Source organism: Antechinus flavipes, chromosome 6 (assembly GCF_016432865.1).
Source record: "Antechinus flavipes isolate AdamAnt ecotype Samford, QLD, Australia chromosome 6, AdamAnt_v2, whole genome shotgun sequence".
Classification (NCBI taxonomy): Eukaryota; Metazoa; Chordata; class Mammalia; order Dasyuromorphia; family Dasyuridae; genus Antechinus; species Antechinus flavipes.
The window spans coordinates 746,167-765,158 of record NC_067403.1 but is presented as its reverse complement, the minus strand read 5'-3'; the positions used below and the strand labels follow the sequence as shown (position 1 = coordinate 765,158).

Here is an 18,992-nt window from a genome sequence, read left to right as displayed (position 1 = left end):
TCAGATTCTTACTAGCTGTTTACACTGGATAAGTCACTTAACCTCTGTCTGCCTTAGATTTGTCACCTATAAAATGAGAATAATAGCAGGACTACCTCCCAGGGTTGTTGTGAAACTGATATATGTGTAAAGGGTTTTGAAAACCTTAACATATCATATTAAATCTATTTATTATTGTTAACAATATCATAAATAGTATTTATAATAAATAAATTTCACCTTAATTAGCAAACAGTTTACTGGAGCTCCTATTGCCCAATCTAAAGTACAAAAGAAATATGGAGGCATGTTGTAAATTTATGGGACTTTCTTGAAAAACCTAAAAATATCTTAAAGATAAACTAATCATTAGTCATAAAGAAATGACAGGTTGGTATATAAGGCCATCTAAAAGGGGAAGATCCATTAGCACATGTTTTATTGACCAAATGAATCCATTAAAGCTCAGTACTTTTCCATTCAGTGCCCTATCAGGTTGCTTTTTCAGTCCTGTTGTAAAATATTAGTCAGACGCTACTGGCTGCCCTTTGGATGTACGAGTTAAAAAAAGTAAGCATTTTACAAGCAAAACATCACATCAGTATTAGTGATTATTGTCACTAATTATCATCATTATCATGCAAACTAATTCTTCTCTGCATCACAAGTTCAGATGTATGCTCACCTGAAGGGAATGATGTTCCCAATGACTTTTTTCATGGTCTTTTCAACTGCTAATATTTTGTCGCTGAATATTTTGTCCTAGTAGCTTGAGTAATTGGGTTACTTCTTGCCATTTCGTGATATTGCATGTGAACAGGACACAACCAGAGAATTTTATAGTTGGAAAGGATCATTTATTCCAGCTCCTGGTTTGGGGAAAAAAATCTGCATATGACATTGCTGATATACAATCTTTAACAACTATAAGTAATGGGAAGCTCACAGTTTGTAAAGCAAATCTTTCCCTTGTGGAATAGCTCCAACTGCCAGGAAGTTCTTCCTTATATTCATGAGACATCTACCTTCCTGAAATGTCACTTCATAGTTGTTGTTCCTTAAGAAGCCAGATATATACATTCCCTCTTTTCCATATCATGGAGACTACATGGGGGGGACTTGAAATCTTCAAACACCCACAGAGTATATGGGACAAAAAGCAAACTCTGAAAGCCATCTTTTTCATTCCTTTGCTTCTGGGAAAGCTTCCCCAACCGCATTTTATTCTTAAAGTCCATTGTTCTGGTAGTTGAAGCATGAGTCAGAAAAGAAAACAAATAAGATCCTGCCCTTTTTCTCTGGATCAATGCCAAATGTGATCAAAATGAAATATTGATCATCCCTGGCAAGCACAATAAAAGCTAGCTAGGGAAAACTCCCTGGAGGCCTTCCTAATGTCAGCATGCTCAAGCAAGGGAAGACCAAACTAACATTAATGGTACGCCATTAAGTCGGCTTAATATTTTGTGAAAACTTCAAGCTTTTAATGCATCAACATGCTTTAATTTTTCTCTGTTATCAAGTGTTTAAATTGAGGATGAGGGTCCCCTCTTCTGTAATCTCTTGCCATCACTAACGCAATGCTCCCCACACAATTTCAACTGAAGCCAGTTGGTGCTCATCACGGTATCTGGCAGGTAGTTAAGTATTTAATAAATGCATGTTGAAATAAACAACGATGATGAACTATCTTACCTCCTAGTAGATTTTAATGCTCCTCTTTGCAAGGGGATTCATGGCTCGATTTATTGTTAAATTACCATCAAGCTAGCTTAAAGTAGCTGACCTCAGAGGTGACAGTCTCGCCAGGCTTCACTTTGCTCACTTATAAAATATGTTTTATAATACTTCTCCCAAGCACCATTCAGCGAGTTGTTGGAAGGATGAAATGACATTTAAGAAGTGATTATACTTAGAAAAGTTAGAGGAATGATAAAAAACAATCAGATGCTAGTCATCATAAAGCAGTAAACTTGGGGAGGTCACTGGGCTTCTGTTTTCTCATCTGTAAGTTGGGAATAATAATACTGGTTGCATCATAGGGGAATTATGAGGGACAAATGGATTAAAGTGTCAAAGTAAAGGAAGTGAGCCAACAGAAGGTAAACTTACTACAAATGTTGTTGTGAGTCACATAAAAATTCACTATTCACTGTTGCCATGAAATCTAGTCTGACCTTCCAAACCCACCAATTTAGCATCACTTTAACCCTTCCAATGGCAGCTAGTCAACGTGCACTTATTAAGTACCTATTATATGTCAAGCATTAGCACAATGCTCTCAAAGATCTCATAACATAATGGGGAGACACCATTCAAATAATCATGAGAAAAAAAAAGACATATACCAGGTAAATTGGGGACTCTCAAGAGAGAAAAAACACCAAATACTTTAAGCTCCTGACAATGCAGATGACTCTCCATCCCTCCTCTTTCCTTTCAGGCTTTTGGGCCATCCCCCAGATGATCCTAATACTACAGGAATTCTTCAACAGGCCCTTTGGAATTTCTAGCTATATTTTAAAGCCCAATCAAATACAATCTCACACTATTTACTTGGCTTCCCACTGTCCTGATAGACTTACCATCACATGCTATTTCATATCACATAATAAGGAATTATGAAGCAACCACTATGGGCAAGGTGCTGGAAAAAAAACAAGATGTAAATGAAACAGTCCTTTCCTTTATGGATTTTACATATTGCTGAGGGAGGTTGAGGGACATTTTGTTGAAATAAAAAGCAAAACCCAAGGTACCCCTGGGGATAATGCACCAACAAATGGACCAAGACAGACATCTTGTAGGAAGGGATGCTGGAGCTGAGTCATGATTCTGTGACTGAGAGAAAATCAGGAGAAAGACCCAGAGCAAGAATGAGTGACGTGTGTGAGGAAGAATTAGCAGACCACCTGGGCTATATCCCAAATGTAAAGAATTTGTCATAATGCTGGAAAGTTTGGGGAGACTGTTTTTAGACCTTATAAGAATCTTAGCTATTTGTATTATTACTACTGATTCTCCATTAGAATTTCTACCTTTCTGCTGGGATGCAAAATGACAAAGAAGCAGATTACCTGCCCAGTCTCTGCATAAGCAGAATGAAGATGATTACCATAATAGTTCCCACCAGGAGGATTACAGGCCACATGCTATTTGGTTGTGTCCAGAGGAAAGAAACCCACTTAGAGATGGAGAAATCACAAAGAACAAGTTTTCTTTGAAATTCTGGCCAACTCCACATTTACCAAATTCACAAATTCCTGCCCAGATGCATAAGTATATAGCTTTGTTTTCTGGGTGTGATTTTCTATTTTCATTAATTTTACCAAAACATTCAGATCTCAGGAAACCTTGGCAACCCTTTAAGACTCTAACTTCAAAATGAGCTGTAGGCTGCTTCACTAGAAACGGTTTTCAATTGAGTCACTTGTCAAGATAGCCCTTTAGCTCACTCCAAATGCATGCTCATTCTAACAGCTCCTCTCTCAATTCTACAGTTATAAAGTGCCTTTCTCCCCACATCCCTATAATACAAGCAGAACAACATTATCTTTCCATTTTTATAGATGAAGAAATGGAGGTTCAGATGGGAAAGGTGTCTCATCCAAGGGCAATAAATAGCCATCAAATTTCAGAATTTCAAACCAGGCCTTCTGACTAAAATGTGCATTATCTGATGCTCTCTCTCAAGGCATACATCAGTAGATATGACCCCATTTCCTCCTCTGCACTTATCACAAGAGCATCAATCAATCAACAAGCATTTAGTAAGCACTTAGTACTAATGCTTAGAACAAGCATTTAGTAAGCACTGACTATGTGCCAGGCACGAACAATTGGCAAAAGTCCTTTAATTCAACTGAGTCAAGTTTAATGTGTTGCCTACAATTACGCAAAGCACTGTGCTCATGACTGCAGAGACAAAGCGAGATATGACACAGGTCCTGGTGATGAGTAAGGACAAGTACAAAAATATCCATGATTACAGGGGGAAAAAAAGAGATCAATACACAGAGGGTAAAGTGCTATGAGAAACTGCATGAAAGAAAAGATGGCACTCAGAGAGTTCTGCCAGGACTGGCACTTAAACTCCATGCAGTGGGGAAAGAAGAAAAGCCACGTATTGAAATGCAACTATAAAACTATTTTTTCTGGATTTTTACATGATTTTTAACAGATTTTGTTCATTTTTTCAGTCATATGTGACTCTTATTCTTGACAGACAGAATGGCGGTTTGCCATTCATTTCTTCTTACAAATGAGGAAACTGAGGTAAACAGGGTTTTATACAGCTAAATAAGTGTCTGAGGCAGGATTTAAACTGGAAGATGAATCTACCTATTTCTGTGTCTAATACTCTCCACTGTGCTGTGCAGCTGTCCCCTTTTAACAAATAACTTTAAAAACACATTTGAGCCATGATTTTATGTAAATGGGATTTAGAGCAGGAGTCTCAGCTGCCATCTACCACCTTCTTCACTGTATAGATGAGAAAGAACAATTGCTTTCAGAAGTAATCTCAATGGAAAACCCCATACACATCCATAGAGAGAACTATTATGACTGAATTAAAGGATAGTATTTTCACCTTTTTTTGATATTTATGTTTTTCTTTTGTTTTTACCCTTTTGGTCTGTTATTTCTTGCACAATATGAGAAATATGTTTACAAGAATTGCACATGTTTAACCTATATCAGATTACTTGCTAACTGGGGGAGAAGAGAGATAAGGGAGGAATGGAGGAAAATTTTCAATAGAATAAATGTTGAAATAATTTTCACATATTTTTGCATGTATTTGTTAAAATAATTTTGTTAAATTTAAAGTTGTTAAAAATAAAATAAAATACTATTGGAAAATTTATTCATAATTTAGCTCTTGCACTCTGTCCCCTCCTGATTGTTTCCCTAAAATTAAATCACATAATCTATGCTTCAATGGAGGAAGTGGATTCAACACTTTTCCCAACACATCAAGATAAGGCTGAAAGCACTGCTGTAGAGAGCCAGCAGTGCTGTGGAGGGAAGGCATCTTGATTTATATTCCGAGGAAGTTCCACCATCAGAACTCTGTCTCTGTAAGCTCGGAGCCTTAGTTCCCTCCTCCAAGGCCCTTGCTAGCTGCCTCTGAGGATGCTAGAAATGCATCTGAAAGAGGCTCTTCTTTCCTTGGCTCTGATTTGAGTACGGATGGAGCAGCTGCCCAGGAGATGGGTCACAAGTCAGTTGCTATGGTGCCACAAGTACTTGGAGCCAATCAGCTTCCTTCCTCCATGACTCAGCACAAAGTACCGATTGAGCCTCCCAGTCAGCACCACAGCTGTTAGTGAAGCAGCTACTTTGGATGAGAACGCCTCTGGTAGTCTTCTGAATACATATTAACTAGCTCAGAGAGCCGGGCGACTTCCAATTCATCAAAAGCAGGACTGTGCGGGGCTGTGGGAGACAGGAAAGAGGGAAACAGAGGAAGGCCAGTGGGGCAGGGGTTTCCACATGGCTTTTTTCCCCAAACCTGAATCTCCATCAGGCACTTTGTAGACCAGCCTCATGATGGCTGTGAAGAGCACTCTGATTCCCTTTCCAGGTTGTCACTCCCACCAAAGATTTGTTCTACATGGTTCCTGATACACGAACCAGGGACATTCTCTCACCAGGGCAGTGGAAACTGCTTCTGGTCTGAGCTCAGCCCCTTTCTTGAATTCAGAAGTTCTCCTCAGTGGGGAGAGAAGAACCTTAGAGGGAATCTCAAGGGTCATCTCCCCCAATCTCTGTGGTTTACAGTGCAGGAAAGCAGAGTCAGAGAACAGGCTGCTCCTCTCTGGAGCCATCTCCTGCTTCACACAACTATCCTGGGGAAGAGGGAGCACCAGCGATACTACCAGTTCTCTACACAGGGGCAACAGACCCAGTGATCAATCACTTCAGAGCAATGGCAAGATTTCAACTCGGGTTTCTTGACTCTGAGACTGGTGCTCATCCTCAGCACAGTCTCTCTCCTAAGTTCTAAAAGATCAGGGTTTTTCTTCAAGATTCATAATACTTTTACTGCAAGGGAAAATAAAAGAGAAGGTACTTAACAGAGCCCAAGTTCCCATTCTCTGTCTCTGTCTCTCTCTCATTGTCTCTCTCTATCTCTGTCTCTCCACACACATGAGAACACATTACCACACACATACATATACATTTATGTATATGTGTGTATAAGTATATATTTTCTAACCATGATGATATCAGCAAATCAAAACCACAGTCTTAATTGAGTGGTCTGTCCTAATTATAGAGGTTTGGTCGTTATTCCATCGTATTGGTTGCTCATGATGGCTCCACGATGAATTCAATTTGAAAGTATTCTATGCATCCACTTTTTTTTCCTTGGAGAACCAGTTGTTCCCAGCATGCTGCTGCTTCTACCTCTTTGTACCTATGTTAGCTAATAACAAATACTGAGAGAACTGGGAAAAGCTTACAAGGACCCTTGTCTGAAAGCTCTCTGGCTTGCGCTGTTTAAAAGGTTCCTCATTAAAGAAAGTTCCTCTGAATCTCTTCAAAGGTTCATGTTCAATTATAGCATCTCTTGGATTACACCATGAGTAGACATCAGCCCCTACTTCGTCAAGAATTAGTGAAAAAATCAGCTGAGAAGACCCTGTGATAAGGCAAGAGGGAAGAGGGGAGCTAGGACTGGGGAGAAGGGGCTGAAATGAGTCAAAAGCCAAACTTCATCTCTCCCCATTCTCTTGCCAATCTTGTCTGGTTCCATACTTAGAATGGCCTTGGGGAGGTGGAAGTGGAAGATGAGGCTGGACTGTGACTCACAGGAAGTGGGTTATACTTTTCTATAGCTGCTTTCTGAAACCCCACAGGACTCTCTGCTGTGGGGCTATGGTCAGCTAGTTGCTGGGGCCCCGCTCTGTCTTTTCTCCCTAGGACTGCCCTGTAAGTCACAAGGAGAGGGAAGGACTCCCAAAAACACTCTTCAGCAATGGAGCCTGAGACCTTGCTACAAGCCAATTCCCTTTAATGATCTCTAAGACCCAAATCAGATTACTGGCTCACTCCAGTGATCCACAGTTCCCATCATTTCAGCTTTCCTCTTGTGCCAGTTTCCTTGGCTCCAACCAAGGGAACTTACTAAGCCCAACCTTCATTTTGGCTTTTGCCAAAGAAGTTCCAACATCCACCACCCCACCCCTTTACAAAGACAGAAAGCTGAAATTCTGATTTATGAGCCACCTCTTTTGACTTATAGAGTAGAATCCCTGTCTTCTGGTCAGTCATATACTGACAAATTGATCCTCTCTCTGAGGAATTGATAAATTTAAAAATTTTTATTTTAATAAATGTCAAAAGCATTCCCAAATGGACAGAGAGTGAATAGCATTGTCCACCCCCACCCCCACCATCTCCACTCCTTGCTAAGAGCCAAGACAGAACATTCCCATCAAAAGAAAAGGGTGCAAGTCCCTGGAGGGGCAGAGATAGGTTGTTTTTGTCTTAAAGTCTTTAGTGCCTAGAGAGAAGGAAGCCATAACATAATGGATGGACTAGTAAATGTTAGACCCCTTGGGTTTCCACATCCCTTAATGCCAGACACAATCCTGTAATACCGTCCTGTCCTTAAACAAGACATAAGGACCCAAACAAGCAGCGTTAGGTCAAGAAAAAAATGGCCTTGAGTATGAAAAAAGAACTCCAGGAAAATCCCCCCAAAGTCATCTGCTATATATCCTTGAGACAACCCAGAACTGGTGCCAGAAAGCATTGATATTCTGATGATATGCTAAGAGACTGTTGTGAAAAGGAAAGGAGGCACCAATGCAGAGAAGCTTTAGGTCCAGCTACAAGGATCTCTGCCTTGATAGGAACCCAGAAGCATCACCAAGGAAATCAGCAACAGAGGAAAAACTACAGAAAAGGCTCTGATTTGGGGATGCAATGTGGAGGGAGGAGATTCAAGTGTAATTCAGTGGGGATGCAAAGTGGAGGGAGGAGATTCAAGTGTAATTCAAAATCCATTTTTAATGTGAATACATGGTTAAGGCTACTTCCACAAAATAACCCATGGACTTAATCATTCACAGTTATAATGAGAAACAAGAGCAAAGTCCTTCTAAAATGCACGGATCATGTGGTGATCAGCATATAGGGCTGTTCATTAAATACTTTTATTCACTGATTTTACTCTAAGTTAATGAGATACAAGCAGGGACCTGACCACCTCCTGTGTACCATCTCCTCCTTTTAAAGCTCCTGAGGTTGTCTCCACGAAGACTCCCTGAAACCACTCAGTCAAGGGGTGAAAGACAAGTGATAGTCAGGCACCCTTACCTCCAACCCCATCTTCAGAGTCAACTTCATAGATGCTTTCACCTTCCATATTCTCCAGGAGAGCCAGGTAAGGTGTGAAATTTCCCGGTGATGACCTGTTCAGGCTCCAGAAGAAAGTTGAATCCACCCACTCTGCATCCAGCAAGTAGTATCTTTCAAACAAAATGTGAAAACAAAGCCATTGGATAATTTCGGCCAAACATGGGAAAAATTCCCACCACCCCCACCAAAAAGAAGAAAAAATGGGCAGGGAATTTTGGCATTAATCAGTTTCCTACTTGATGACCAATATCTTTGACTTGAGCATCCTTTGATGGTTTCAGGACATGGATGGATATTGGCAACGGAGAAAGAAGTCCACTGTGGTTTATGGGCCCATTCCATCACCCATCAGCGAAGACTCCAGAATGAATAGTAATAGACAAGCAAAGATCACAACGTCTCTAGAACACACAGAAAAACAGATGGAAAGATAAAAAAGGGGCAACCTGAGAGGGTCAATCCAGTGGCCCTCTCCAATAACTCTCTTGTATTGAATGGGACAAGCTCCTAGGAGTGTGCTGGGGTGGATCATAAAGGGCAATCCATGTTTGTAACCTCCTCCTCCAGGATTTTTGGCTTTTCTTAGTGTTGGGGTCTTAACGTTGCTTGGTCATTCTCTTGCCTTGGAGGCTTCCTCAGTGTAGTAAATGAAGGTGGCTGGATAAAAGGGAGCTTAGGTGAGTTGAAATCTTCAAAGATGGTTTCAGGAAGATGTGCATTTCTCCCAAAGGCCCAGTGTAATTTGTTTAGTTTTTTTTTCCCCTAGACCAAAAGAAGGGAATCTGTGATAAATGCAAAAAAACAAACAAACAATGAGCTGGTCATTGTCAAAGATGAACCCAATCCACTGGTTTTATAGAGGGAAGCTCTGAAGCCTGAGGTCACCAGGTAGGAGGTATGAGACCCTGGATTCAAATCTTGGGCCTCTGACTACAAATTCCCTGCTTCTACTGACTTCTCACTGAGAAGCCAACTCAACAAAAACCAGCACCAAAACCCAGGAAAAACAACAAAACAACACCCCCCAAAAAAAATTTACCTTGATAAGAAGACCCAGAAAAAAACACTACATTTGAGCAAGTAAAATGTGTCTTTTGACCTTATTCCCACCTGTGCGGGAAAGAATAAAGTATAGTGAGAGAAAGGATGTTCTCAAGGCATGCCCTATTCATTTCTGGGAAGATTTAGTTTGAATTGAGAAAAGAAGGGGGAAATGTGAGCCTTGCCCTCTAACTGAAAGATTGAGAGAGAGAGAGAAAGAGAGAGAGAGACAAAGAAAGAGAGAGAGACAGAGAAAGAAGGAAAGAGGGAGGGAAAGAGGCAAAGAGAGATAAAGAAGGAGGAAAGGAAAAAGACAAAGAGGGAGGGAGGATGACAGAGAGAAAGAGGTGGGGAAAAAGAGGGGGAGAGACAGACAGACAAAAACAGAGAGAGAGAGCGAGAGAGCGAGCGCCAATCAAATGAATGATTCAGACTCATGGAATCATCCACTTAGAGCTCAAAGAGAGATCTTGTAGATTAGCTAGTCCAATCCCTAAGTATACAGTGAAGAATCTCAGGCCCAGAAGATCATATGACTTGCCCAATACCATCCAGGAGAGAGGCAGAATTCTAAATTCACATGCTATGACTTCAGAAGCAGCACCCTTTCTACTATACCAAGTCTATCTTACAGAGTTGCCCTCATGATAGCCTATATCTTGGTGCCCTACTTCCTTTTGCAGAATGTTAAGAGCTCAGTGATGGCCAGTGTTATTCTCTCTCTCTCTCTCTAGGTTATGATGACAGAAGGAACATTCTTCTCTTTGAGTTCACCTGAACTTGAGTAAAATTTCAACACTCCATTGCTGTTCCAGGCAATTTGCCAAGACTACTCTTCCCTTGGGTCAGTTTTCCTCCAGTTGCCTCTCTTTTCATAATTAGCTAAACAGTCCAAATACTCCGTATTTTTTAAGCCTTAAAGCCCTTTGGATAAAATAAATTGGGTGATTTCCATATCTTTACTGGCTTTAAGCTTCAATTTGTGATCATTTTCCTCCAGTTGGCTTGATGCTTTCCATAAAGCAATATACTGAGGATAGATTCTGTTATGGAATATTATGACACTGCAAATTCTCAAGCAAGTTTCTAGGGAGAGCTCTTCAGCATCCCCTGTACTACACAACCATTTGACTGTCACATGCCCAGCACTGATCCTTGTTCAAAGTAGGAACTTAGGAAATGTCTGTTGAATTAATGTCATCCAAAGAGCATTTTCAGTTGGTGCTGAAGTTTTCTGAGCCTTCAGATTCTCTCTGTTTCAATGCTTGAAAACATCCATGGTTTGACTTGTGTGACTGTTTCCTCCATCACAGATAGAAATCCTTTCAAACTCTTAGGAAATGGTTTTCATCAACTGCTGAAGTCAAAAGATGTGTCACCCAAGGGCCAATTTTCTGATGAGTCATTGTTGCAATATTATACTGGATTTTAAGAAGCAGTCATCAGTTTTGCATTACGTCCCCTCTTTCCAAGACCAGTTCTTTGCCCTATAATACTATTCTGACTACCCTGACTTTGATATAAAAACCACCATAAAAATAAGCTGCTCATTATTTGAGCATAATACCATATGAATGAACTGAGCAAAAGTTTAACCAGAGCTCGAGGTAAAAAATAATAATAATAATTTCATAGCCGCTTCATTTTTTTGATTTCTACCTTAGTGTAATATAAAATTAGGTATATCATTCTTCAACAATTTAGAGTTTTGAAGACCTCCTCTGTCCAATCCATGAGGCAACTGATTCCATTGTTAATTAAAATTGTCAAAGTTTCTTCTTACATCTTTTCTCTGCAATTTCTATTGAATTAATTTCTCAACTCCAATCCCAGGCAGAATATGTCTAATCCCACTCCCTCTTCTAAGCAAGCTTTCAAGGCAGTCAAGAACAATGATTGGGTACTGTTCCAATCTCTCTTTTCCATACAACATGTCCTCATATAACAAGATAGTTAAGAATCAACCCTAATTTGAAAAGTTAGTTTGGACAGTATACTCATGAACGTTCACATACACAAACATTGGGGATATATAATGTTTTTACAGAGAGTTTTCTTGCGTATTTCCACCAATGCCTCTTTGTTTGAAAATATTAAACTTGTGAAACTTTTTTTCAGAATAATTAAAACATTGACACAAAACATCGCTTCCAGAAGATATCAGTTATTTACCACTTGACAGATGCCTTTACTGAAAAAGAATATCTAAGTTCATGGTTTTTCACACTGGTTTCCATATAGATAAAAAGCTAATAAAAAGAACAATAATAATAGCAGTCCATATTTACATAGCACTTACAGATGTCTCCATAGTATGCTAATGCTTTACAATTATTATTTCATTTGATGAACCTCACAAAATCCCAGGATGTAGATGCTGTTATTACGTCTTTTTTCAATTCAGGAATTTTAAGTGACTCATGAAGGGCTAAGCAATTAGTAAATGTTTAAGGCTGAATTTGAACTCGGCTCTTCCTGATTCCAGGCCCAGAGCTATTTATCCATTGCCCAACATTGTTGTCCCTGTTGTTGATGATGATATCTGTTATGATAAATGTGATTGAAACCACTGAAAAGATCTGATATCATAACATCATAAGACAGATTTGAAAACTCTTTTTGAGAAAACCTAGCCCAACCTTGCTTATTTCTCAGAGCAAAGAAGTACCTTGCCTGAGGGTCATACAGATGGGGAATAGCGAAGCTGATGTCTGGATCTTCCTCTCCTGACTTCCAAAAGTCTCTGTCAAGTCAAATGTGTGGTTTTCTGACTATTTTGTCATCTGTAATCTAGAAAACAATTGATGTGAGCACTTCTAAAAAGCTCAGCCCAGGAAAAGGAGGAGGCAGCTCTTGGGTAGCCAGCTAATTGCAGTTAGGACCCTAACAGTGGGGCCTTTGGATTTCAGAAAACTCTTTTGTAAAAAAGTCACGTTGGGTGCACAGTATTTCAAACACTGTTAGATTGGGAAATTCTTTACTCTTCCAAAGCATATGTCAGAGATGCTGCCTGGAAATGCTAAGGGTTGAGAATTAGAGCGGGAGAGAAAAAGGCTACCCATTTCACAGATAAGGTAAATGTAATCCAGCCAGGGGAAGGTTGTCCCTGAACATGCAATAGCCAGAACTGGAATCAAGGTCAGCAGTATCTAAAATCCAGCACTTTTCCCACAGTAGAGTTTTATGGATATTTTCTTACTAATGAATACTCGTATGGATAGTTGTCTTTAATCTGAGAAACTTGGTCATTTTTGATGAACCCTCTGTAAGAATTCAGGGAATAACCCAGCTGCTCAGGGGTTAGTGTCAGAAAGATAGGTGACCTCACTGTGTGGAGGGTAGGGCAAGTCACAGTGGGCAGTGTTGTCTGGACAGTCTCCTGCTGGAAAACGTTTTCTGCTAAGGTTGCATATAGGAACCTAATGGTGAGAACCAAAGGCCATGTCATATAATTTAGAGCAACAATGAGTCTGGTTTACAAAGAGCTTTCCTCCAAGTAAGAATGAGGAGACTGTGCTTCGGAAACCTTAAAGTATCCAAGTATCCAAGGTCACATAGCCTTTACCTGTGCTGGTACAGTCCAGTGCTCTTTGCATTGGCCCACAATACATAGAATGAGGGTGATGTTCCCCAGGACTCACCAGTCATTTGAGTTTTAATGTTACAATGAAAGACTTGGGGGTCATCCAATCCTGCCCGCACCCCAAAAGGGGCAGCCACTGTAACATAACCACCAGGAGCTCATCATCCAGCCCAGGTTTAAAGACAGGAAACTGACTATAGCCTCCTACATACCCTTCTTCCCCCTTTCTCCCGCCCGTGGCCCATCTTTCCAATCTTCCCTTCACAGAGGAAGGGAGGGAGTGCCACTGAAAAAGAGGGCAACTCTAAATAATGACGGGGAGGAATTAAAGAAAAGAAACATGGAAGGAGCAAGATCCAGGGGCTCCCCTCTATGTGCATTTGCTTCTGATTTTCTCAAGGAATGCTGGGAATGGTTATAAACTCAGATTTCACAGTCTCATGAATTGAGAGGCAAAAGGAAGGTTACAGATCATCCGATTGGAGGAGTTAGGGCTGGAGGGAATTTCAGAGATCAACTTGCATCCACAAATGGTGAAGAGATGCCCAACATTAAAGTAGAGAGCAAAGGTGCTATCAGAGCTCACCTTCCTCCTTTTCCACTGCACCATGCTTAACGTTTTATGATTTAGAGACAGAGAGCTTCACAGCTTCAAATGATCTCCTGTGAGCCCACCAATATTCTTGCGAAACAGATGCAGTTGCTATTATCATCCCCATTTTGTCACTGAGAAAAATGAGGCTCACCAAAGAAAAATCAGAGGTCATCAAAGGTATAAGACTGGGACGTGGAAGCAGCTGACTCCCCATCCAGGTCACTTTCCACTACAAAGGGAATGGCCGGCCTCTGATCCTCTCCCGGAAGCTGCCACCACATAAGGCTTTGTTTTCTCCTCTGCCTGAGCATAGGTATGATGGAGAGAACTGTGAGGGAAAGGAAGGGGCAACTCATTTATCTACACTGGAGAATCCTCTTGGACTCAAAAGAAAGTCTTTCTTCTGTCTATGCTGTGCTTCAGAGCTTTAGAGCATAGAATTTGTGTATATGTGTGTAGGATGTGGATATGGGTGTGTGGGTGTGTAGATATAGATTTACAATGTCTGTGTCTCGATTCTTTGGCCCAGAAACTTAAAGGCGCTTCTGAAAGCTAATAGCATCACAGGCTCAAGGATCAGGAGTGGAGAGGATCTGTGAGGTCGCTAACTTCCCCTGAGACTGTAGATAACCTCTTCATTTATGGCTGAGGAAATTGAGGGTTAGAAAAGTAAAATGATCTAGCCAAAGTCACAAAAGCAGAAAATGCCAGAGATAGGAATGAGCCCTGGATCTTCTGACTCCAGAGTGAGCACTCTTTAAATTACAAAATATTATATCTATGAAACTTACTTATGAACATTTATGTTCCCATTATAAATATTCTAAATACATTCTGTATTCTTTTGGCAAAAATTATGAACTTAATAAGCATTACAAATACAGTCATTTCGATAGGCACATAAAAACAATCCCAAAAAGCTGCATATGAAACTGGGAGTTTCTTTTAGGTACAAGTTGTCTTTTTTCTTCATTATCTATAGTTTGGTTTTGGCTTTTGCTTATGTGTTACCTCTTTGATCTCTTCCTGTTCTCTCCTGCTTTTCTCTTAATAATTCATCAATTTTTTTTTCTTCTCACTCAACCTATAAGTCTCCCTTCTAATAGATGCAAAAACTCTCCCTTGTACAAATAAGTTTTGTTATGCAACACAAATCCACACATCGTCTCTGTCTGGAAATATATGTCTCTTTCTATTGCCTCTAGTTTATCAGTTCTTTGCCAGTGAATGGGAGATATACTGGAGTCATAATTTGTCATTTCACTGATCATCCTTGAGTCATTCAAAGTTGTTCGTTTGCACCATGATGTGGATATTTTATAAATTGTTCTCTTGGTTCTGCACACTTCAATCTGTACTACTCACACAGGTCCTCCCAAGTTTTCTCTGAATTTGGCCCTTTGTTACTTCTTATGATGTAATAATAAAATCTGACATTTCTTATGGTGTAACAATATAATGTAAGATATCCATATGTCACAATTCATTAAACCATACCTAACTGATGGGTACTGCAGCTACCTTGTTTCCAATTCTCTGATCCATTAAAAACGTGTTGCTATTAGTATTTTAAGACACCTTTTTCCCTTTTTGATGTCTTTTTATATTTGTCTAATGGTGTTACCACTATTTATATGGTTAAATAACCTCTGGATGTCATTTCCAAAATGGCAGGACCACTTTATCAGTGTGCCTGTCTTCCTAAAGGCTCTCAAAAAACTTGTCATTTTTCTTTTGTGTCATCATTGTCAATCCAGTAGACTATCAGCACTTTGACTTTCTTCTTTCTGAACATTGCTTTTCTATATTTTTTGACCAGTTATCTATCAGAAAATAATGCTTGTTCTTGTAATTTCAAATCTAAACCCAGACTCTTATTAGCTCTGTGACCTTGAGTTAAATGCATGATTTTCTCATCTATAAAGTGTGGATAATAATTATCCCTCCCTCCCTAAGCCACTATGAGGATCAGATGAGATATATTTGGAAAGTATTTAGCAAACCTTAAAACACTGCAGAAATTCTGGCTATTATTATTAGCTATCATTATATGAATCAATCTCCATTTTACTTGCATAATGAGGTATTTGTCAGGTGTCCTAATTTTTTTCTAGTTACCTATTTTTCTTCTAACCATAATTATAATTTTGTTGATGCAGAAACTTTTTTATTTTATGCAATCAGAGCCGTCTAGTTTATTCCCTGTGATCCTCTCTATTTTTTTGTCCAGAATGCTTTCCCTTTCCATAGTTATGAAAGAAGTTTAAGGTAGTTCTAATGAACATTTGATCAAAATAACTTATGTGTAACAAAGATGTAAAGATAAGAGGGTATTTCTGCTTTTAAAAGTTTTTTATTTTCAAAACACATGCATAATTTTCAACATTCACCCTTGCAAAACCTTGTATTCCAATTTTTTCTCCCTTCTTTCACCCTGTCCCCTCCCTTAGACAGCAAGTAATCCAATATATGTTAAATATGTGCAATTTTCTATACATATTTCCACAATTATCACGCTGCACAAGAAAAATCAGATCAAAAAGGGAAAAAATGGGAAACAAAACAAAAAGCAAGCAAACAACAAAAAGGTGAAAAAAAAAACTATTGTGATCCACATTCAGTTCCCACAGCCCTTTCTCTGGGTGCAGATGGCTCTGTCCGTCACAAATTCATTGGCCTGAATCACCTTGCTGTTAAAAAGGGCCATGTCCATCAGAATTGATCATCGTATAATCTTCTTGTCACTGTGTACAATGTAGTCTTGGTCCTACTCATGTTACTCATGTTATCAGTCATATAAATCTAAGAGGGTATTTTATTATGCCATAAGAACACAAATTCTCCTACCACCATCTTTTAGTTATCCACATCTGCAACATGAGAGTCATTCTTGACTCTCTTCTCCCTACTCATACATCCCAGCCCTAATTACCTCATCCAGACTCTTCTTGCATCCATTATGTGCCTTCCTGAATACATCCTCCACCAGACAGAATTGTTACTTTTAAACCATAGATCTGACTTGTGAAATTCCCCTATAACCATCTTCAATGGCTACCTATAAAAGGAAAATATAAATTCCCATTTGACATTTAAGACCCTTCATAATCCAGCTTTCTAACCTAGTGACAATTCCTAAACCATCCCACCAGCGAGCTCTTTCTCACACTTCTCTATCTCAGTGCCTTGGCCCTTGCTGAGAATGTGCCTCCTCAAATCTTCTTAAGACTCCCTAGCTTTCTTCAAAGCCATGAGCTCAAGTATTCTTTCTAGTACCAAGATTTTCTAAGCCCCTTAGCTGCTAGTGTCTTACCCACCAAAATAATCTTGCATTTACTTTCTATACAGAAAATATTCTACATTTTATGTGGCCATGTTGTCTTCCTCTGTGGAGTTCATACTTTTTGATGCAGCTTCTAGCCCATTTTTAAAATCTGTGCTTCCCTGATATCTAACATATCAGGCCTAAAATATAGTCAAAATGCCACTGATGCTTATGGGTTGACTGGTTCACAGGCTCTTCATTACAGGACAGATTACTAGCTTTTCTCTGTATAAAACATGTCCTCTTCTGTCTGTGTGCCTGAAATATGCAATCTCTTCATGTCACCTGAGAGAATCCCTCACTCCTTTCAAAGTACAGTTCCAGAGCTACCTTCCACATAAAGCCATTCTCCGTACTCTCAGTTATGAGCTCATTCTCTCTCTCTCTTTTGAAATTACCTTTTTTTTTTTTTTCCTTTGTATAGCCTGAAATGGAAAGTAAGTTCCCTGAGGGCGAGGATCAGTTACTTATCAGAAAACAGCCTTTGCTTCTGAAAATCACTTTTGTTTTTGCCTTTGTTTACCCAGTGGGAATAGGCTAGGATATAGTTCCTGCCAGAGAAGGAGCAGTTAATAAAATAGAATTGAACAAGGGGACTAGCCTGCATCAAAAATCGAAAAGATATGACAACACATTTTTTTGTGTGTGGGTTTGAGAATTCCTTCTCTAATTTTTTTTTTTTTTTCCCATTTGGTCAGGGTTTAAGAATCCCTTCTCTGAAACTGCTTCTGAAATGCTGAAGGCCTTCATGCTCAGACTCTCTCCATAATTTGCTCCCAGTCTCTGACCACACTTGCTTTTTTTCTTGTCTTTTGATGGTTTTTGGCCAAAGCGAATTCAATCTGACCTGATCTATAGCACTTAGTCTGGATCCCTCCTGGGCAATTAGTCACGTGCCTCTGCCTGGTGGTTGGCTCATGTGCTGCTGTCTCCACAGCTGATCCTTTGTGTTGTTATTTATATTTTCATGGGTTTATATCTTTTTTTATTGTTCATCTGCATTATAAACTCCTTGAGAGCTTAGATCCTTTTGCAAGCCCCAGAGCACTTAGTCAGAGCACCACATAGAACATTAGAGATTCTGAGAATGTTGGTGCTGAAGGACAGCTCAGATTTTCTAGCCCCACGGCTGGTTTTACTGTGGGGGAAAGTGAGACCCAAGAAGGGAAAGTGAGCTGCCTGATCAACCAAAAGAATTTATGAAACACATACTAAGTACCAGGCACTATGCAAGCACTAAATATTCAAAAAAACAAATGAAACTGTCCCCGCCCTCAAAGAGCGTAGATTGCATTGGACAGCACAACATCTCCACCCACAAGTATCTGCAAAACCAATTCAAGGTAATTTGGGATGGGGGTGGGGGGACCATGCTACTGCCTAAAGAGATCAGGAAAGGCTCCATGTTGAGAGTGGCATGTGAGCTAAGTACAGAAGAGAAGGAGAAATCCTAAGAAGAGGAGGTGAGGGAGGGGTGAATTCTGGGAAGAGGGCACAGACAAGGCAAAGACAAAGTATGAACAGTGCGTGTCAAGACAGGAAAGGTGAGTTTTGTCAGACTAGAGAGCACAAGAAAGGAGTAATATACAACCAGACTTAGAAACATGGTTGGGGGCAGACTGTAAAGAACTTTAAAAGCCAAAGTGAGGGTTTTATATTTGATTCTAAAGGGAATTGAGAGGTGCTGAAATTTATTAAGTAGAGGAGTGGCGTGATCATTTTTGCCTGTTAGGAAAATCACTTTGCTACTTTAGGGAAATGATGGAGTGAGAAAGACTTGAGTCAGGGACCAATTACAGGCTATTGCACTATTTCAGGAAAAAAAAAAAAGTGATGTGTCTGAATTAACGTGGTGATCCTGGGAGTAGAGAGAAATGGACAATGCAAGAAATGCTGTGGCGAGAGAAAAAAGCAAGATTTGGCAACTGACTGGATCTGTGGGATGAAAGAGGGAGGACTTGAGGATTCTAAAGTTTCAAGCCCACAACCTGGAAGTACGTTGATGTCCTTGACTGAAGCAGGAAATCATATGAGGTTTGACAGAGGTCACACAGTTGTGTTTTCAAACCATATCATGCTCTTTCCTAGAAGCTCAA

The 18,992-nt window shown here is 39.8% G+C and overlaps 1 protein-coding gene across 5 annotated transcripts in view; it reads right to left on the bottom strand.

Moving 5' to 3' along the window:
* The window catches only part of PPP2R2C (protein phosphatase 2 regulatory subunit Bgamma), a 302,284-nt gene that overhangs the window by 119,505 nt on the left and 163,787 nt on the right, over window positions 1–18,992 (bottom strand). The window contains exons 1-2 of one of the 5 annotated variants that reach the window (XM_051965770.1): window positions 8,589–8,673; window positions 8,311–8,462 (exon numbers count right to left, since the gene is read on the bottom strand). The exons of 3 other annotated variants lie outside the window; for them this stretch is intronic. In XM_051965770.1, the coding sequence (XP_051821730.1) occupies window positions 8,311–8,462; window positions 8,589–8,617 (181 nt within the window). In that variant the 5' untranslated portion in view covers window positions 8,618–8,673. Of the gene's footprint in view, window positions 1–8,310; window positions 8,463–8,588; window positions 8,674–18,992 lie in introns of those variants that run through there. One more of the 5 variants, XM_051965773.1, reaches the window with a different exon arrangement.